The sequence below is a fragment of the Mus musculus genome, chromosome 6, assembly GCF_000001635.26.
Source record: "Mus musculus strain C57BL/6J chromosome 6, GRCm38.p6 C57BL/6J".
Classification (NCBI taxonomy): Eukaryota; Metazoa; Chordata; class Mammalia; order Rodentia; family Muridae; genus Mus; species Mus musculus.
Genome location: NC_000072.6, coordinates 116,249,890 through 116,270,657, shown reverse-complemented (window position 1 = coordinate 116,270,657; position 20,768 = coordinate 116,249,890). Strand labels below are relative to the sequence as shown.

The 20,768-nt window shown below is 44.0% G+C and overlaps 2 protein-coding genes across 13 annotated transcripts in view; both read right to left on the bottom strand.

The window, feature by feature from the left end:
* Positions 1-7,064, bottom strand: part of Zfand4 (zinc finger, AN1-type domain 4) — a 69,830-nt gene extending 62,766 nt beyond the window's left edge. For 3 of the 9 annotated variants that reach the window (XM_006506510.4, XM_006506508.4, XM_011241444.3), the window contains exon 1: positions 6,346-7,064. The gene's annotated coding sequence lies outside the window, so the exon portion shown is untranslated. Of the gene's footprint in view, positions 1-4,077; positions 5,398-5,912 lie in introns of those variants that run through there. The other 6 variants (NM_001309446.1, NM_001290338.1, XM_006506506.4 and 3 more) reach the window with 5 other exon arrangements.
* Positions 7,065-7,985: 921 nt separating this feature from the next.
* The window catches only part of Washc2 (WASH complex subunit 2`), a 54,654-nt gene continuing 41,871 nt past the window's right edge, over positions 7,986-20,768 (bottom strand). The window contains exons 24-31 of one of the 4 annotated variants that reach the window (NM_026585.3): positions 16,440-16,568; positions 16,165-16,245; positions 15,490-15,609; positions 14,369-14,431; positions 13,830-14,042; positions 11,402-12,016; positions 9,990-10,167; positions 7,987-8,323 (exon numbers count right to left, since the gene is read on the bottom strand). In NM_026585.3, the coding sequence (NP_080861.2) occupies positions 8,184-8,323; positions 9,990-10,167; positions 11,402-12,016; positions 13,830-14,042; positions 14,369-14,431; positions 15,490-15,609; positions 16,165-16,245; positions 16,440-16,568 (1,539 nt within the window). In that variant the 3' untranslated portion in view covers positions 7,987-8,183. Of the gene's footprint in view, positions 8,324-9,989; positions 10,168-11,401; positions 12,017-13,829; positions 14,043-14,147; positions 14,432-15,489; positions 15,610-16,164; positions 16,246-16,439; positions 16,569-20,768 lie in introns of all 4 variants that reach the window. The other 3 variants (XR_003956205.1, XM_006506214.3, XM_030255438.1) reach the window with 3 other exon arrangements.

The following is a 20,768-nucleotide window of genomic DNA, read 5'->3' as shown; positions in this document are numbered from 1 at the left end:
TCTTTGAATGCCCTTCTTTGGTTACAGTTTGGTGTGCGGGGACAGGGGGCAGGTGGGGGGGAGGTTGTTTCTTGTTTTGAGGTGGTATTTTATTTTGTTTCCTTGGTTTTGTTGTGTAAGGTTTCTGTTTTTTGAGAAAACTTAAAGTGGGTTGGTAGGGAGGGGAGAGGAGAAAGACTTGGGGGAATAGGATATGATCAAATTATATAAATTTAAAAATTGTTTTAAAAATAGATAGTATTCTAGATATAAGTCACATGTAGAATATAGGATTAGCAAATACTTTCTCCCATTCTGTAAGCTGGCCTTTGGCTTCTTGGTAATGTCTTTTCAAATTCAGTTCTCAACTGAAGAAGCTCAGTCTAGCCACTTGTCGCAGTTAGATATACTGATCTAACCCAAGGCAGTCAATTTACACACATTTTCCCCAAGAATTGCACAGTTTTAACTTATTTTTAGGTTTAGTGTTCATTCTGAATAGGAATTCAACTTTATTCTTTTGCACAGAGAAAATCAATATTTGCAGTATCGTTTTTGGAAAGACTATGCTAACCCCATTGAATTTATAGAATTCTTAGAGAAAACTGACTATAAACGTGAGGGGCCTATCTCCTGACATTTCACTATACTGGCCTGTTAGTGCATCTCTCATAGTTCTGATTACTCTAACTTGACTACATTTGGGGATTAGGAAATAGCCCTCTTCTAATTTGTGTTTTTTCACACACTATGTATTAGAATACAAATGGCTTCAATATATTATTGATCTTGTATACAGCCACTGCGTCTACTGTGCTCAAACCGCTTTTCATGGATTCCTTGGGATTGTCTATATTTAACCCTACACACACAATAGCTACAGAAAGCCTTCTGCTCTCTCCAGTGTGGACGCACTTATCTTTTCCTATTTAATTGCCCGTATATCCTAGAGTAAAGTGTGATTAAAGGTGAGTGAACTGGAAATCTCTGTCTTTGTCTTGATTATAGGAGGAAGGAATTGAGCCTTTTACCATTAGATATGTCAGCTGTCAGGTTTAATACATCATTTTATCCGGGTTGAAAAATTCCTGATTATTCCCACATTGCTTAGGAATTTGCTTTACTTTTAACCACAAAAAGGTACAGGCTTTCTAAGATATTTTTCAGTGTCTATTTAAGTGATCACATGGTCTTCACTTGTTTATAACTAATAAGATATATTAGACTGATTAATTTTTTTTGTTAATTCATCCTGCATTCCTGGAACAAAATCCCATTTGTGTACATAGTACTCTTTGGATAGATAAGTAGATAGACAGACAGACAGACAGAGCTGGACTTGATCAGGAAATATCTCTTGAGGATCCTGTTCTACCTCCTTCTTCCTCCTCCCCCACTCCTCTCATCCTTCCAACCAGTCCTTGCAGGTTGGTGTCATTGTTTGGTTCTTTATGTCTAGACATGTGTTAGCCTCACAGAATAAGTTGGGAAGTATTCCTTAAAGATAGGTAAACTCCTTTTTTCAGCATCAAACCATGGACTCACACATGCTAAGCAAACACTCAACCACTTTGCTACTTCTCCAGCCCATAGAAAAATTTTGTAGTTTATTTCAGTATGGGGAAAGCCTGAGAGTATAAGGATATCAGCAAGCAACCCTATTGTGAAAGTCAAAAGTAAATATCGGCTATACAATAATTTCAAATCTTTCCTACCAAAAGAATATGTGGTATCACTGAGGTCACTCTAATTTTCATAAACATTTATTTTTTATTTATTTATTTTTGAGTCCAGACTGGCCTCATCCTTATGATCCTCCTGCCTCACGTCTCCCCAGTGCTGGGACTATAGGTATATGCTACATGACTGGCCGAGGAATGTACATAAAGGTGCACTATAGGTATATGCTACATGACTGGCCGAGGAATGTACATAAAGGTGCACTAGTTCTACAAAGATTGTGTCTGGCTAATAAATCACTGTAAACGCATAGCATGGCATCTGTAATCCAGACATTCCAAAGACATGTGTACAAATTCAATGGGTGCAATTCAATGTATACAAAAATAGCCCCTTTCTCCAAAGGCTTCCTTCCTTGTCTTGCAGTCCTCAGCTTAAAGCATACCATGACACATCCATTCATTCAAGCCAGAATTTAGGATCTCTCACGAACACCATGACAGCTTCAAGTGACCAATCCTGACGATGCATCTTACATCTTTTATCCTGTCAACCTCTCCATTCACCAATTAGGCCTTAACTTGGAGTTTCTTTTTTTTTTTTTCTTGTTCTTTTTTTTAAGATTTATTGTAACTTACATTTCCAACACAGCACAAATCATGAGGCTTTTTCACAACTTGGAGTTTCTTTAGCTTTCATCTGAGCAACTCTCAAAGACTGACAAGCTATGATCTCTGATTCCTACACTTCACTAGACTAGCCAGCCACTAGATTTGCTCTTCTTTAACTTTTAGAAAGAAAGTTTCTAAAAATTGGCTAAGGCTATTATTTTAACACATTATTTAGAAGTTACTTTCCATTGCCTATGTTTAAGCAGGAGGGAAGTTATACTTGGAATTTATTATAAGACCTCACTAGAAAATAAATCTAAACTGGAGACATGAATTTCCCTTATAGATCAGGAGACTTTACTTTAGGGCAATTTTAAATCTACAACAAAATGGAGCAGAAATTATGAGTCTCCACATACACCTGTCCCTTTCCTGCCTCCAGCTAACCTATATTAACTGGTTATAACTGCATTCGCACAGTACCTTATTAACAAGTGAGGAATAGATACATCGCTGCCACTCAAGCCTAAAGTTTCCATTAGGGTTTATTCTTGGTGGTGCACATCTGACAGATGTGGGCAGATGTATAAAAGCATCATGTATTTACCACAACATTATCAGGGTAGTTTCAGTTTCTAAATATTTTGGGTTGGAGCTACTGATCCCACCCCAACCCTCAAATTCTAGGCAACATTTGGTCTTTTAAGTGTTACCATAGCTTCACCCTTTCCAGAATGTCATGCAATTGGAATCACACAAGGTGCAACCTTTTCAGAGTGCTCTCTCTAAGGAACACACATTTAAGGTTCTTTTGTGCCATTTTATGGCTTCATGGCTTTCCTTTAAGTGCTATATTATATTCTACTGTGTGTATGCATTAGTTTCATTTATCCATTATCCTGAGAAATATCTTACATTCCCCATTTTCTGACAATTATGAAGCAAAACTGTACACAGGTTATAAAGTTTAAAAAACTTATTTAGGCTAGATTTTAAAGCGAGTATTTTCAGCCTTTTGTGCACATGTGTATACATTGTGTGCATGTATATATTTGCATGTGGAGACCAGCAGTCAACATCAGATGGCCTCCTCTATCACTTTCCACTTTATATTCTCTTTTAAGATTTATTTAAGTGTATGATACCCTGTAGCTTTCTTCTACACCAGAAGAGGGCATCAGATCCTATTACAGATGGTTGTGAGCCACCATGTGGTTGTTAGGAATTGAACTCAGGACCTCTAGAAGAGCAGTCAGTGCTCTTAACCACTGAGTCAGAGCTCCAGCCCCATTTTATATTCTTAAGGTGTCACTGATCTGCTCATCCACTCAGCTTGACTGGCAAGGCGAGGGCTCCTCCTGCCAACCCTCAGAGGACAGGTGCACACTGCTGTGCCTAGCTTTTTCCGGTAAGTGCTGGGGATCCAAGCTAGGCTCTTCATGCTTGTGTAGTTAACACTTTACCTTCAACAGCTGAGCCAAACCCACAGCCCCATTGTGCTTGTTTCTCTTTTAAAGAAACTGCCACACAATATGCCAAGGTAGTGAAACCACCAGTGACTCAGGAGTTCCTGTTACCCCAGGCCATCACAGGGTTTTGCACTGTCAGTCTTCCGGGTTTTGGCTTCAAGGGGCAGTTTCCTAATGACCTGGGATGTCAGCACAGCTATCCTTTGAAAATGTAAACTGATCCTATTATTTCTAGCTCAAGGCCCTATCATGGCTTCCACCATCTGTCCAACAATGTTCAAACTCCTTAGAAAGACTTCCCAGCATGCATATTTCATCTCCCAGCCATGCTCACTTACCCGCACTCCCCCAGCAATGCCTGCGCTCCTTGTACCTCTACTCATAGCTTACTCATAGTCTTAGAGCTCCCGCTTTGTCCTACTCAGGCCAACTCCTCCCAGGCTTCCTGAGAAGCTACCAATCGGCTTTCAAAGCTCAGCTCCGCGGAGAGGGGCACACTTCAAAGAGAATGCCTGCTTATAATGCAAAGCCTGCCTAGTAACCAGACACCTCTCCCCAGAGCCGCGGCTCCAATACCAAGGATCCCACAACATCTTTCATGCTTACTATCTTTTCCACCCATGATACCCATCAAAACTGGACTGTTTCTGTGTCTGTCACCCGTGCTGGTAAACTACAAGCGTTGTAAGGGAGGGACAATGTCTCTATCACTCACTTCAGCCGTCTGCACACATTAGCGTGCATTAAAGGTTGTTCAATGAAATTCAATTCAAAACAACTCCCTTTCTCCACTAATCCTTAGATTAGAGAAAATTAACAGTCAACTATATAGTCATAGAAATGGCACAGTGATTATACTGTGGAGGGATACTGGTTTCCTCTGGAGTCACATTCTGATTCACTACGCCAGAATTCTTATAAATCATGATGAACACGTATACACAGATACTTCTACTGTAGAGGGGAGTTTTCATAGTTCTAATATAAAACATTCTTAGGAAGCTTGAATTATGCAGATAGCTAACGCTCCTTTAAAAAAAAAAAAACGGCATCACAGGAAGAAACATTGTTGCTAAGAGCACAGTTGTTCTGAGTGGAGTTGCACAACATATGAACTAATGAGAAACAAACAACAGCAGCAACACAAGGACTGTGCTCCCAGTACTGTGGGTCAGAGCTGCAAGAGTACACTACGCAACAGTGGTACTGTTTGTATTTCACTACTCACTCTTACATCACTCATGGTAAATGTGAAGCCAGGTGATAGGGTATTTCCTAGCACATATTAGGCCCTGGGCTCAATCTGCAATTTCACAAAAACAAAACAAAACAACAGCATTATAAGAAGAAAAAGAAAAAAAAAACAGCATTATAGTGAAATACGCATAGGCAACATGTAATCCTTCAATGCACAGATCTGAAATGAGACTAACGTGCCTATAAGTAGAAGAAAATCAGCACAGCAGTAGGTGCATCATCAGTGGTACAAGAACTCCCAAATGAAGTTTGGTCCCAGTTAGTGGCATAATTTCCAATACACAAAAAGAACCGAGGGTGGTGACCATATCTGAAAGCAATTGTGTTGCATACTTTTTTGTTTGGTTGGTTGGTTGGGTTTTTGTTTTTGTTTTTTTCGAGACAGGGTTTCTCTGTATAGCCCTGGCTGTCCAGCCCTGGCTGTCCTGGAACTCACTTTGTAGACCAGGCTGGCCTCGAACTCAGAAATCCGCCTGCCTCTGCCTCCCGAGTGCTGGGATTAAAGGTGTGCGCCACCACGCCCGGCTGTGTCATACTTCTCAGCAAAGGAAATTAATGTAACAAGACAAAAGGTTGTGCTGGCCGGCTAAACCACAGCAGAATATTACATGGCCTAGTGGAAGCTCAAGTGGGCCAATGACCTAGCGTACTAAAACTGGGTCCATTGAGGCCTGCAAGCATCCTCAAAGTGGCCCGTGGTATGCATGAATGAGCACTGGAAAACCAATTGACAATAAAAACGTATAGTGATGTTTAATAATATAAGTAAATAAAACGATGATTAAATTGCTAATTTATCTTGAAAACTGTTAGAGAAAAATCAAAGTGAATTTCCAACATTTCTTTCATCTTTTGAAATGTCTAAAACCAACCAACAAAAGCGGCAATAACTGCACTCAAGGGGTAATTTCAGTACCTTGGCCTTTGCTTCCTTCTCGTCCACAGGAACTTAGTCACACGACGAGTTAGTTTTTAATTTTTCCCCCCAACATAAATATACCCACAATATGTTGCAGCCTTTTAAAAAGGTGACTCTTGTCCTTTTACAGATGTGTGAAAATCGAGCTACAGATTAGAACCACACTCTGGCCTAGGAGCGATGCACAAGTGCGGGGGTGCTGCCCTGGGGCCACAACCAGCAGGGACCACACTCAGACCCAAAGTCGGGTCAGCAGCACCCCGAGCCACGGGTACGACCAATTTGTCCGTGAGTCCGTAGGCAGAGAAGCACGGGTGTGACCAGGCTGCAGCTGAGGCGGGCGCACCGGGGCAGCGAAGACGCAGCAGGCCCTTCCACCACCCGCCCTCCCTCCGGGCCGCGCCGCGCCCCGCCCCGCCGCGCCCCTCACCCGCTCGCCCTCCGGTGGTCGCGTCCGCCCGCTCGCTCGCTCGCCTGCCCGCAGGCGGATAGGAGTTCGCGCGCCCGAGACGCCGGCCTACGCTGGCCCGCGAAGCTCCGGTCCCGCCCTTTGTGACACCGCTCACCAATCGCCGATCAGCGCTGCCGACGCCCTCCAATCAGCTCGCGAGGGGCGGGGCCTAGTCTTCCGCGGCTGGCGGTTGCTCGGACGCCGGGGTCGCACGGGCTTTCAGGAAGGGTTGTCGGTTAGAACTGGCCCGTATGTTGACTCTTTATAACTGGTTGCAGGACCCGTCTAGGGCAGGGTAGGAGACTGGAGACGGGGCACAGCGTCTGGGAAGAGCCGGCACCAGAGTGGCTGGGGCACTTCTAAGGTTCTTTGGGGATAGGAGGGTCTTTGGCATTTGTTATTTACTCATGGCCTAGGACACTTAAAAGGATGTCCATGCTAGTCACCCTTTTCTTGTACTCCACGTTCTCCTAACATTTCTGACTCAGTTGTGTCATCTGTAAAATGGGAACATTTCTATATGCCTTTTGCATTTGAGCAACTATTTGAAGATTATAGGTCAAACAGTCTCAACCTGAGCTCAGATCCCGTCCTACTTTTGCTGTGCACCGAGCTGAAGTGGGATATAAACTGACTGGCTTTCTGACTACACATGCCTTCCAACTAGGTTGGGCCCCTGCTGCTTCGGTTCCTTCATAGGAGGTTCAACTCAAGTGTTTTACCAGGAGGACTGCAGAGGACCATGAAAGCGCTCCCTCATAGTCAACTTGCAAAAGAACCCTGGCCCTGATCAGTCTTCTCCCACCCTCTCATTATCCTCCGAGACCTGAGCCACTAGTCTCCACAGTTTCAACTCCTCGGGACTGAGGTAGATGGTATGGTGAGGCCTTTTGTCAGCCTCTTGCTCTTAAACTCAGCCCATGACTGGGCTGATAACTTCCAACTCTATTGAGGCCAGAGCCATGATGGTAACATGAACAGAGCCTAGGAGGACAGTGCCTGCGCAGGACATCGTGATCACTCACAGCACTCACGTGCTCTAGCATCCAGTGGATGCGCTTAAATTTTATTTTTTTAGCTTAACATTTCATAACCTCATCAAACCATACATCACCAGTCATAACCTACCATTTTAAAGGGCAGACAAAAAGGTCTATTCTCAACAACAATCTTGCAATTTTAGTACTGAAACCATTTACAAAGGAGGAAACAAAAGCTATGAGAGGCAAATTTTTGCCTACAGATAAAAAATCCCATTTCCTGTCACTTCTGAATTCTGACTGGGGTAGCCAGATAATGTAGCCATGATGGAGGCTGTGTTCCAATAAAACTTTCTGCACATTATTAAGACAACAGAGGACCACAGTTCCCCTTACAAGATTGCAGACCCACTTTTTGGGAATTCAGTAGAAAGCTCTTCTCATGGGCTTAGAACCCATAAATGCATAACCTTTCACGTGCTAGACCATCACAGCACCCAGACCCACCGACAGAGCAAACCCTTCAGGTCTGGTGCCTGACCACTGCTCGATCTGCACTCCCTGCCCACACATGAAGCCACAAAGCAGTGTCTCCTGTTAGCATGAGCTTCCATGCACTCTTATTAAGTAAGAACAAACCTCTGTGAAGCGTTTATTTTTTATTTGTAATTTTAAGCATAATTAAAATCAATGCAGAAAAATATCAGCTACATTGGGTAAAGGAAGTGAGTGAGTATCTGCTTGTAAGCCCGTGAAGACAGCGTTAGGAGAGCACGTCACTACGTGAAAAACAGAATGGGAGGGTGAACTGTGAAGGCCCCGCATGCTGCGCATGCTCTACTGGCTTCCGAAGGCATTCAGGGGGTCATCAAAAATGCTGGCCACTTTGTGCTCAGATCTTTGTTCAGATGCTGCCTCTGCAGATTGGCTTTTGGGTTTGGATGCTTTAGCCTGGAGGCCAGAGGAGAAAATGTCATCTTTAAAAAGAAAAAAAGAAAGATGTTAAGACAGGCAAACAAGAAAATGGGAACTTGAGACACATGCACACAAACTGTAAAGCCCAATTCTAATAACACACTAAGACCACCAACATCGAAGTCAAACCTCTTAGATTCTGGGCCTGGCTCAGTTGGTGGCACCCAACTTTTGTAAGGACATATGAACGAACATCGGGTTCTTTCTGAACATAAGTTTCTAGCTACAGAAGTGTGTCTGCACTTGAAGTCAGAAACAGGAGGGTGGAGCGGTTCTCCACCTCAGCGAGGGCCTCACCACCTGGAACTGCTCTTTCTCTCTTTCTGCCTTCTTTTCACTCTGGATTTTAAGAAGAGTAAGAATGTACAAACAGAAATCCAATATAGGATGCGCTCAGAGCGCACATCTCAGTGGTAAGAATGGAGTCTGGTTCCACTCATATTAGTGCTTCAGACTCAGCTTAGCTATGCTCTGCTGCTTACCACGTAATTTTATCAGCAGGGTTCTACTGCATCAAATTCATCCTGTGTACGTAAAGACATAATGAAAGACCATGGCATTATCTATATCAAACTAGAGATCTAGATTGTCAATGTGCTAATGGCTAACACAAAGCAGTATTACTCAAAACACTGAAATCAAACACATTTAAACTGACTGGAAGTAGAAAAGGTGCACTTGCTTACTACTATTCCTATGTAAATCACAGTCTTAGAGGATGCACAGCAAACTTAACACTGGCTAGCTTTAAAGCTTTAATCCCTCCACTTAACAAAATGTTCTAAATCGTATGACTGCCACATAAGCATGTATTACAATTTAATAATGAAAGAAAGTCATGCCTGTAACCCCAGCTAAGATCAGGAGTGCACAGCACAGGCAGCCAGGGCCACAGCAAGATCATGTGTCAGAAAATGAACAAAGGAAATAAGCAGCCCAAGTCTCTTGTAACTCTGTGCTGTAAAGACAGACATGTGAGGACGGAGCCCAAAGTCTGCCAGGGAGACAGAGTCAGCGTGGCTCTGCAACTCAAAGCCCAGGCCTGGAGGGACAAAGAGAGGACGTGTGTATTTTGGGCTTCAGTCTGGGTTGACCAACACAGGATGTATCAGGAGGCAAACTTTATAGCTATCAGCATCTGGCTTGCTTGTTAGCTGAGGAGTGGGTACAGCGTGTTCAGATCAGCATCTGGCTTGCTTGTTAGCTGAGGAGTGGGTACAGCGTGTTCAGAAACACAGAGGAACCCAGGGAGCTGCCGAGTCTCACTTGTGACTTCGCGGCACAGCCCTGCTCTCTGTTACTGACCCTCCAGTCTCTTGGCTGCTGTCCCTCATTGTCCAGCTAGAATCCTGACTCAACCAGCTTCATGGCCTGCTGATAGCACATGGAAGAAGTTTCTGATAGACTCTCCTTTGAAAGTCATTGGTGTTGTCAGATGACAGCAGAAGTTAATTTCTTCTTCAGGTCAAGTGCTGAGCACCGTCTTAAACCTTGATACTCACTCAGCATAGCCTATGGCTGCCGCATGAAAATGACTAGTCCACCTACATATCATGTGCTTAGACTAACAGCAAGGAGAACCTACTGGGGAACAAAGTGCAGGAAAGGACCAACATGACTGACAGCAAACAGCCCCCAAGCAGTGGCGTGATCTAGATAAACACTCACCTGTGTCATCATCAAACATGGACTTGGCTGCAACTTTCTTTTTGGACTTTTCTTTGGGTTTTACAGTTAAGTCAGCGAAGATATCAATATTATCATCAAATAAGTTGGGCTCCAAAGTCCTCCCCTTCTCTCTCTTTTTTGGAAAAGGTTTAATTGCTTCCGTAGCAAATATATCATCCTAGTTAAGTCCAAAAACAGTTTATTCTTTGTTGTAAATAAACGCATTTTTAAAACTAAAGTAGTTCAATAATTTATAGAAATGCACTGTCAAGCACAGTCTCCCCTGAGGACTGCAAGACACTCCCCCAGGTCTCTGCAAAACTCACCCTCGCCATCTGCAAATGGCAGCTCTGCAGTGAGGTCCTGAGGGTGGCCTGGAGAGCAGCGTCCCACTGCACCCAGCCACTCTGCCCCACATAATGTTCGTCGTGACATTTCATGCCATCTGAGATCACCTTCACCACCTGCTGCTCAGTTTGGATCTCGGGCCTTGAGATGTCAGGACAGAACACATGCCCTGGCTATCCTGCTGCACGGCGACCACTGTGCTCATAGACACCTGCTGAACAACTACTACAGTTTACTGTCAAAACTCGGCTAGTCAGGGTCCCAACCAGCATCAGCGCTTAAACACACAGCTGTGCCGAGAGAGGTCATACATGTCACAGAATGACATGCCAACAAAGCTGACCACAGCACCATTCTACAAACTCTTTAAAACAGCAAACAAAAAATAATGAAAATCATGTACACATGCTATGCTAATGCTATGCTAATGCTATGCTAATGCTATGCTGGTGCTATGCTAATGCTATATGCTAGTGCTATGCTAATGCTATGCTATGCTATGCTATGCTATGCTATGCTATGCTAAATAAAAAGGCCCAGGGCTTATGCTGTGGTTCCGTACAGCATCTGCCTAACACGTACTGGGTTTTGAGCTCTATCCCCTGCACTACAATAACATTTTTAAAAATAATCCAACACTTATAACAGATTAAAGGCAGCAAGAACTACCCCTGGGGCTGGTGAGATGGCTCAGCAGGTAAGAGCACCCGACTGCTCTTCCAAAGGTCCAGAGTTCAAATGCCAGCAACCACATGGTGGCTCACAACCATCCGTAACGAGATCTGACTCCTTCTTCTGGAGTGTCTGAAGACAGCTACAGTGTACTTACATATAATAAATAATAAATAAATCTTTTTAAAAAATTTTTTAAAAAAGTAAAATAAAGAACTACCCCTGGATGAAACAAACCACTTCAAGTAAATTTTAGGGTTATTAACAAAGAGATCGAATTGTGGTTAATAAGTAGATAAGAGGCATGCACAAAACACACAACATAAACTATAGTTCAAAAAGCCAATCAGCTATTTTCCTTAAAGGCCCAAACATGAAATAATTTGTGTTACCTCAAAGATGTCATGAGTTTTTGACACACTGTCTTGATGGCTGTCAGGTTTCCTCTCATTCTTTTTGCCTCTCGGATCTGCAAAGAGATCCTCCTCATCTTCAAGGAGAGGGAAAGGGTTTCTGTTCTTCGCTGCTCTCGGCTTGACAGACTGGAAAAGATCCTCGGTGCTGCTGCCCTCACTGAGATCAGGAAATGCCAGGCTCTTCTCCTTACGCCCTCCTGACGAGTGGGACGGGGGCTCCCCGGCCATGACGCCTGCTCCCTCCACGGACTGTGATCCTCTGCTCTTGGGAAAGATGTCCCCTGAATCAAACAGGTCAGCCTCGTTTCCAGTCTGAGGCCGAGACTTTACAAAGAAGCTTCTGTCGGCTGCAGATAAAACAGGTCCACCTTCCCAAGGTGGGGCCGTGGCTGTCTCAGAGCTGGTCTGTCCACTGGCCATCCTGGGCTGCAGAAGAGGTTGATGGCCGTTTGGTAGGACAGGACTACTGCTCAACTGAGCAACAGGTCCTCTATCTACAGTCACATCCTCAGCCTCACTGGACTCCTGGGCAGCCAGGCGTCGAGCAGCACGGGTCTGAGGTCTCCGCTTTCCTCTCACTTTAACACGACTCTGCAATGGCAAACACATTCCATGATCTGATGGAAACGTGTTCAAGGCTAACAGCAAAGACTCTAATTCAAAACACTTTTCTGTTTGGTTTTACCTCAATTAGGATAACAGTGGTTTTCAACCTTCCTAATGCTACAGTCCTTTAATACAGATCCTTATGTCATGGTGACTCCAAAGTATAAAATTATTTCATTGCTACTTCATAACTATAGTTACTTTTATCTCAATGCAATATCTAATATTCAGGATATCTGATATGTGACCCTGAAGGGGGTGGAAACCCACAGGTTGAAAACCTGACCTAAAAGAAAAAGTTAAGTTACTGTTCCTAAAGGAGCTGGCAATTCCTATCTCTCCAGGACTTAGCCCTCCTTACACTTGAGTACTCTCTGTTTCCTAAGCTTTCATTTTAAAGACATTCGGTGCATACGCATTGGTGTTCTGCCTGTACTGTGTGCATGCAAAGCCTGAGAAGGCCATAAAAAGGCTTCGGATGTCCTGGGATGGAAGCTAAGTTGAGAGCAGCCCTGTGGGGGCTGGAAATTGAAGCCCAGTCCTCTGAAGCAGACAGTGGTCTCTCTCAACCCATTCGCACCACCTCCCACCCCTGTTTTATATTCTTTTGAGAACAGTTTCCTGTAAAGGGGCTCACTGTTGCTGGAGCCTCAGCAAGCAGCTGTGCTGGTGCTCTGTGACTCAAAACACAGGCCACAAACCTGGCACCTCCTCGGCCCTTAGTTCAAAGTCAGGTACCTTACAAAAAAAAGAACTGAAGGGGCTGCTAGCACCAACTTTATCAGGATGTAGGAGCAAGGAGGGGCGAGGTGAGAGACAGGCAACTGATGGTGTTCTTCTCTTCCAAGTCAACAGACACCAGTCCCACCATTAGAGGCTGTGTGTAAACTGCGGGTGGAGTGTGTTATCACTCCTCAGAAGAGGAATCTCTTAATAATTAGGATTTAATATTTCTGATAAATTCCAAAATATAAAATCACGTTTCGGACTACATAATTATGTTTGCTTGCTTTAAAGAAATATGATTTTAGGAGGCTTTGAGTGGTAAGGGTGGGAACCTGAGCTGGGGGGAGACATAACCAAGATACCTTACATTATATGCAATACATGAACTTGACCAAGAATAAATAAAAGATAACCTTTTTTTAAAAAAAAAAAACCCACAAGTTTAGGAAGTAGCTAATTTAAGCTTGAAAGCTAACAAAAATAATAGTTTTGTTTTTTTTTTAATATAGAGAAAATGGATCTGAAAACTAAAAGTTAATTTATCGTCCAGGAACAGGTCACCCTGGGTTCTGCTGCCTACTTGAACACCTGTTAAGACTTCAGAGAGAAGGGAGATCGGATAGAAAAAAACCTCCCTAACATAGAAAACGTCCAAGAGTTCATTTGGAGTCCACAGAGGACGCCTTCTGCAGCAGCTTTCCTCTTCCTAAGCTGGCAGGAACTGCTTGGGATCCCAGAGGAGAGGCCCGAGCTACAGTAAGCAGGTTAAACCAGCAAAGTGAGGTCTGTGTGGTGCTCTAGAGCATTCTGGGAGAAGCACCAGGGCCAGTGGTCATCAATGGGACATAACATGGTGACTGCAAGTATCTAATGATCAGCAGGAAAATTAGAACAAAAGTAGGCAATGGAAAATCAGGAGCACAATTAAGAAACTGAAGAGAGGTCGAAGGGAGGAAGATGACACACATCCTTCAGGGGGAAATAAGGCTGAATTAGCTGTGCGGACTAGTCTAGAAGGAAGCAGCTGGGTGGGTCTGGCTAAAAGGAAAACAAACAAAAGACAGTTGATCACCTTGTTTGCACTGTGTAAGGTGTCTGCCTGGGCTGGAAGATCAAAACTCACACCAGCCTCCACACTCCCAGGAAGAGTGGGCACACTTTCCAGGATGTGGCTCCTTCCAGGTTCAGATGAAGGAAAAGCTAATTCGGATGAAACAGGCTTTGTTCCTGGGATTTGCAGAGCCACTGTAGGCAGCAGAGCTGCTGGGTTAATTGCTAAATTTGCCTAAAGAAGAAAAGTGGGACTCAGTATTTGTTCTTAAACACAGAAGCAGATTACCATTTCTGTGACACAAGAGAATACAAGAGAATATGAGTGCAGAAAAATCACCTGATCCAGGCTCAGTGGGGCACATACTTGTGCCCATCACTGGGATCAAAAGACATTAAAGAGCAGCACATAAGAAGCAACAACTAGGCAAGGGTGGAGGGTATGGTGTTGGCGGGGGAAGAGATGAGAGAATGCTTGGTAGCAGCTGAAAAAACTGAAAATCCACAAATTTTATAGGTGCCACAGGCAGGCAATGAAGACTCCAGATCCAATATAATTACTTGTATTTTCCCGATGCGACTGGATGGCTCTCTGCTTTTAAATGGAGTCAGACCTGAAGAATCCTGTGTGAAATTAAATTCAATTAAAAATCCATTGAGGAAACAGGCAACAGACTGTCTCTTGGGCTACACTCACAGCTGTAAGTGAATCTGACGGGCCAAAGCTGTCCCTATCTGCAGCTCCTTAGCTCTGCCCTGGAACCTCACAGTGTCTGCCAGCTACCAATTCTTCACTGACGCCTCCTCCAGCATGGAGGACAGAAGGCTGCCATTTGACAGAACCATGGAGTAAAGGGTGACACTGGTGACGAGTGAGAATAGAGCAGTAGCTTTGTCAGAACATAACTTGTTATTCAACATGGCAAATACCAAAAAGCACATGTGCTCGTCCACGACCATCAGGATGCCCAAGTTCTAAACACAAAAGCATCTGTCTTCCAGATGACTTAAGAGATTAACTAAGATCCGGGCAGTGGTGGCACAGGCTTTTAATCCCAGCACTTGGGAGGCAGAGGCAGGTGGATTTCTGAGTTCAAGGCCAGCCTGGTCTATAGAGTGAGTTCCAGGACAGCCAGGGCTACACAGAGAAACCCTGTCTCGAAAAACCAAAAAAACAAAAAACAACAACAACAACCAAAAGAGATTAACTAAGTGCCTCATCTCCAGCCACAGGCATGGAAGCCTCAGTGAAATCCAGAAACACCTGCAACTGTCTGGCTTCCTTCGTGGAGAAGCCCCACATCACACAGAGAGGACTACTAGAAGAGAGGTCACATACCAACTCTCCTAGGGCACTTAGAAAGAACCAAGAAGTCAGACGTCATTTGTACTAATTAGAACATAATTCTACTCCAAGGAAGTCTGGAGGGAGAAATGGGAATGCCAGTGAAAAGCGATTCATTATCCCATCTTACATCAAATTCTAGATACGGTGATGATTAAATACAGAACAGGCTTCTCCAGTGGAGAAAAGTGGGGATAAAAGACTACAGTGAAAGAGGGGGTGTTGGTGGCCATTTCCTCCTTAACTAAGAATTCTCAGTAACTCTGGGCCTGTGCAATGGACTTGTCTATAGAGGCAAGCAAACAAGCGCTGGGCCCTCACGGAGATCAGTCCTAACCTGTGCTGGTTCTGTTTTCCATGTGCTTTTTTCTTTGCTACCTTGAGTAGAGTCAAGAGGGTCCTGGTTCTTTAAAGAAACAGGGTGGTCTTTTTTCAGTGTTCCTTTTTTTTCTGGTACCTTCAAAAGAAAAAAAACACCAAAGTCGATCATGCATCTTCAAGTTTTAAATAATAATGAACAGAGGAGCCTGGCCTCTGGGCTCCATTCTAAAATGATGGCTAACCAACTCATAGGCAGCATTTCAGAAATACCATCCTAAGCACGGCGGTGTTTCTAGGGATGAGATGCAGCTCAGTGGGAGAAGGAGGCCTGGCAAGTACAAGGCTTTGAGGGGAAAATGAATGTAACTTACACAGGAGTCCTTTCTGCAATTAAAAGGATAAAATTATACCTAGTACAGTAGGGAAAAAATATACTCAGACTTAAAGGTTTGAATCTGAAAGGCATAGAACATAGGTCCTTCAATAAACTCTTCAAAAATCAAAGAAGACTGTACCACAATCAGAGTCTGGTTTAGTTAGTGTTATGAACTGGGAGCAACTATATATCTATATATTGCTGTAAATATGCTCTGTCACTTGTTTACTGGTAAGCCTTACAAGTCTCTGGCAATTTTCTCTCTTAAAACTGGACTCCCTCTACTCCCTGAGCCTGAGAAGAAAAAGCTGGTACCACAGGCTGAGTCTTGGCAGAGCTGAAGAGATCATCATCTTCATCATCACCGAAGAGGCTCCCACCACTTGGCACTGACGACTGAAAGACAGTACAGTCAGACTACACATCCAAAAGTCAATCAATTCCCACAGGGCTGTGAGCCACACCACCTCTAACACCGAGGGACTCAGTGGGAACTAACCCTGGGACTCGGTGGGGACTAACCCTGGGACTCAGTGGGAACTAACCCTGGGACTCGGTGGGGACTAACCCTGGGACTCAGTGGGACTAACCCTGATTTTTTTGGTGCCAGCAAAAAGATCAACATCTGGGTCGTTGTCCTTCTGCAGCTTGTGGCTGAAAAGCAGCTCTTCATCCTGGAAGACTCCTGTGCTCTTAGGGCGGCTGTCAGTTTTGAGACCCTGGGCAAAAGACAAGATCAAAAATGGATACAACAAAGACATCCCCTGGTAGAAGTTTGACCACAGCCTATGTACCAAACAGCAGGAAAAAGACATTCACACAACAGATATTATATAGCTTCCCAAAATAGTGATGGTAAGTGAATTATCAAAAGTAATGGTGAATAAATTTGTAAACTCAGATAACATATGCATAATCTTTCAACCTGCATGCAGTAGCTGAGTTTTCTATTACCTTCACCCTACCCACTCCTTACTCGTTAGCTTCGTAAGGAGTGGAAGAGAAGCACCCTGGCCGTTGGGAGAATAAGGCCAAACCACACTGAGTTCTCCATTTCATCCAGGAAGAACAATGCAAAAATCACCAGGAACAATTTCTTTGGCTTGATATAAAAAGGAGGAGGACTAGGGAGATGGCTCAGTCGGCGGTGCTTACTGCACAAGTGTAAGGACCTAAGTCCCACCATCCCATCACCCACCTAACACACCTGGGCGTGGCAGTACACAGATACAGCCCCAGTACTTGGCAATCTACAGGACATACAACCTAGGGTTTATTTTTTTTTTAATTAATTACAATAAAAGTCATTGATTTTTTTTTCAACATAGAGTTATGAAACCCTGACAATCTAAAAATCTACCCTTGTACCTCACTCACCCCTCAAAAAAAGCCAAACAATGAATGGGCATATACTCTGTCTACCTTCTCCCCTCAGTCACTTGAGTAGTGTGCACACAGGCACACGTGCAGGAGAAACCAAGGCCACAGTCAGTTGTCTTTACTCACTCTCCAGTCACTCTCCACCTTCAAGACAGGGGCTCTCACTGAACCTAGAGCCACAATTTGGCAAGAAGGACAGGCTGGACAGCCTAGGAAGGGAACAGTCAGTTCTCTGCTCCATTTCCACAAGTTCTGAGGCTAGAACTCAGGTCCTCAGACTTGTGCTGCAAGCGCCTGTTCTGAATAAGTCCTTTCATTGGCCCATGCACGGTCCATACTTTTGCGTGTGTAACTCTTGCAATGCTTAAAAAAGAGAAACAAACCTCATGGGGCCATATTAGGACACAGACATTAGCTGCCGTGGAGGCACATGGGGAGATGAACTGACGTGAACCCCTCACTGGGATCCCCTGCCACACATACCCCAAGGATGGCTAGGAACACCCTTCAACACACTTTCAACACACTGGGAACCATCTCAATGCACGCATGCCTTGGGCAGGAAGCGGCTGGGACGTGACCCAGGTCCCACTGGCTGCCTCCAGCACATGACTCCTCAAGGCCCCTCCTTTCAGACTTGAAACTGCAGCGATGGCGACTCCACTCTTCTTCCTTTTCACCGTCCTCTGAAGAGCCCGCTCTCAGCTCTTAAAAGTGAGCCCTGTGGTTGGGGCCGAGCTCTGGTGCACAGGGAGTGGCTCCTCATGGTGGTGTCCTGGTTTCTAGAGGCTTCCATGGCACTACAGGCAGCACCATGGGACTTTAAACCTCACATCCTTGCAATGCTTTCAATAACTATTCCTAAGTATTTTAGTTTTTTGTTGATGCTGTAAATGGGATTTCTTACTTTTATTTTCAGATAAGACTATATAAACATGCCCCAGTGTGTGGGAATGCCAGGGCCAGAAAGCAGGAGTGGGTGGGTAGGTTAGCAGGGGGATGGGGGAGGGAACGGGGGAGGGTGTTTTTCGGAGGGGAAACCAGGAAAGGGGATAACATTTGAAATGTAAATAAAGAAAATATCTAATAAAAAAATAAGTAAATGTGAGGTAACTTCAAAAAAAAAGACTATATATAAAGCTATAATATATTAATATATTGATTTTCTATCCTGCAGTGTTGCTTAGATATTCTGTCATTTTAAGGTTCCCTATTCCCTGACAGAACCAGCTTCTAACATGGACACCCCACTTAGAGCCTCCCGTACAAAGCTAGAGTACTGGCAAGAGTGAGCGGCCTTGTCTCACACGTGATCTCAAGGGGCAAGCTTTTTGTGTGCAGCCTTAAGCATGTCACCTGTGGCCTCCCAGATCCTCTGACCAAACTGAGGCTACTTCCTTCTACATTTCATACGATGCCTGATTTCCACTGTTTTCACACGATGCCTGATTTCCACTGTTTTCATACGATGCCTGATTTCCACTGTTTTCATACGATGCCTGATTTCCACTGTTTTCACACGATGCCTGATTTCCACTGTTTTCATACGATGCCTGATTGATTTCCACTGTTTTCATACGATGCCTGATTTCCACTGTTTTCATACGATGCCTGATTGATTTCCACTGTTTTCATACGATGCCTGATTTCCACTGTTTTCATACGATGCCTGATTTCCACTGTTTTCACACGATGCCTGATTTCCACTGTTTTCATACGATGCCTGATTGATTTCCACTGTTTTCATACGATGCCTGATTTCCACTGTTTTCATACGATGCCTGATTTCCACTGTTTTCATACGACGCCTGATTTCCACTGTTTTCATACGATGCCTGATTTCCACTGTTTTCATACGACGCCTGATTTCCACTGTTTTCATACGATGCCTGATTTCCACTGTTTTCATACGATGCCTGATTTCCACTGTTTTCATACGATGCCTGATTTCCACTGTTTTCATACGATGCCTGATTGATTTCCACTGTTTTCACACGATGCCTGATTTCCACTGTTTTCATACGATGCCTGATTTCCACTGTTTTCATACGATGCCTGATTTCCACTGTTTTCATACGATGCCTGATTTCCACTGTTTTCATACGACGCCTGATTTCCACTGTTTTCATACGACGCCTGATTTCCACTGTTTTCATACGATGCCTGATTTCCACTGTTTTCATACGATGCCTGATTTCCACTGTTTTCACACGATGCCTGATTTCCACTGTTTTCATACGACGCCTGATTTCCACTGTTTTCATACGACGCCTGATTTCCACTGTTTTCATACGATGCCTGATTTCCACTGTTTTCATACGATGCCTGATTTCCACTGTTTTCATACGACGCCTGATTTCCACTGTTTTCATACGATGCCTGATTGATTTCCACTGTTTTTTTAATTATGAAGTGACTTGGACTTTGTTTTTTATTAGATATTTTCTTTATTTACATTTCAAATGCTATCCCCTTTCCTAGTTTCCCCTCCAAAAATCCCCTATTCCCTCCCCCTCCCCCTGCTCCCCAACCCACCCACTCCCACTTCCTGGCCCTGGCATTCTCCTATACTGGGGCATAGAATCGTCCCAGGACCAAGGGCCCCTCCTCCCATTGATGACCAACTAGGCCATCTTCTGCTACATATGCAGCTAGAGCCACGAGTCCCTCCATGTGTTTTCTTTGATGGGTGGTTTAGTCCCAGGGAGCTCTGGGGGTACTGGTTAGTTCATACTGTTGTTCCTCCTAGATTCGGACTTTTTCAAATATCCTTTCTGCATCTATCAAGATGGCAATGTGCATTTTATTAATATATTACACGGACTGATTTTCAAGGTCAGCTACCCTTTTATTCTCAGGAGAAAGCCCACTTATGCAGTATTATATTCTTACTTCCCTAAATTAGGTTTACCAGGACTGTTTAAGCATTTTATCATCTACTTTCGGAAAATACTAGTCTGCAGTTTTAATAGATATCTGGTCTTCAGGCTAGAGTGGTTAAGAGCATTGGTGGCTCTTCCAGAGGACAACATATTTGATTCCCAGCCCCCACACAGTGACTTACAACCATCTGTACCTCCAGTCGCAGATGATCTAATGCCCTCTTCTGGCTTCTGTGGGCACTGGGCACTCATGTGATGCACAGACATATATGTATACACAAAATACTCATACACATAAAATAAAAAATTTTAGAAAGATGTATACGGGCTGGCAAGATGGCTCAGTGAGTAAGAGCACTGACTGCTCTTTCGAAGGACCTGAGTTCAGATCCCAGCAACCACATGGTGGCTCACAACCACCCATAATGAGATCTGATGCCCTCTTCTGGTGCATCTGAAGACAGCTACAGTGTACTTATTTATAATAAATCTTTGGGCTGGAGCGAACGGGGCCAACTGGAGCGAGCAAAGGTCCTAAATTCAATTCCCAACAACCACATGAAGGCTCACAACCATCTGTACAGCTACAGTGTATTCATATACATAAAATAAATAAATAAATCTTTAAAAAAAAATGTATCCGTCTAGTTTGGGTTC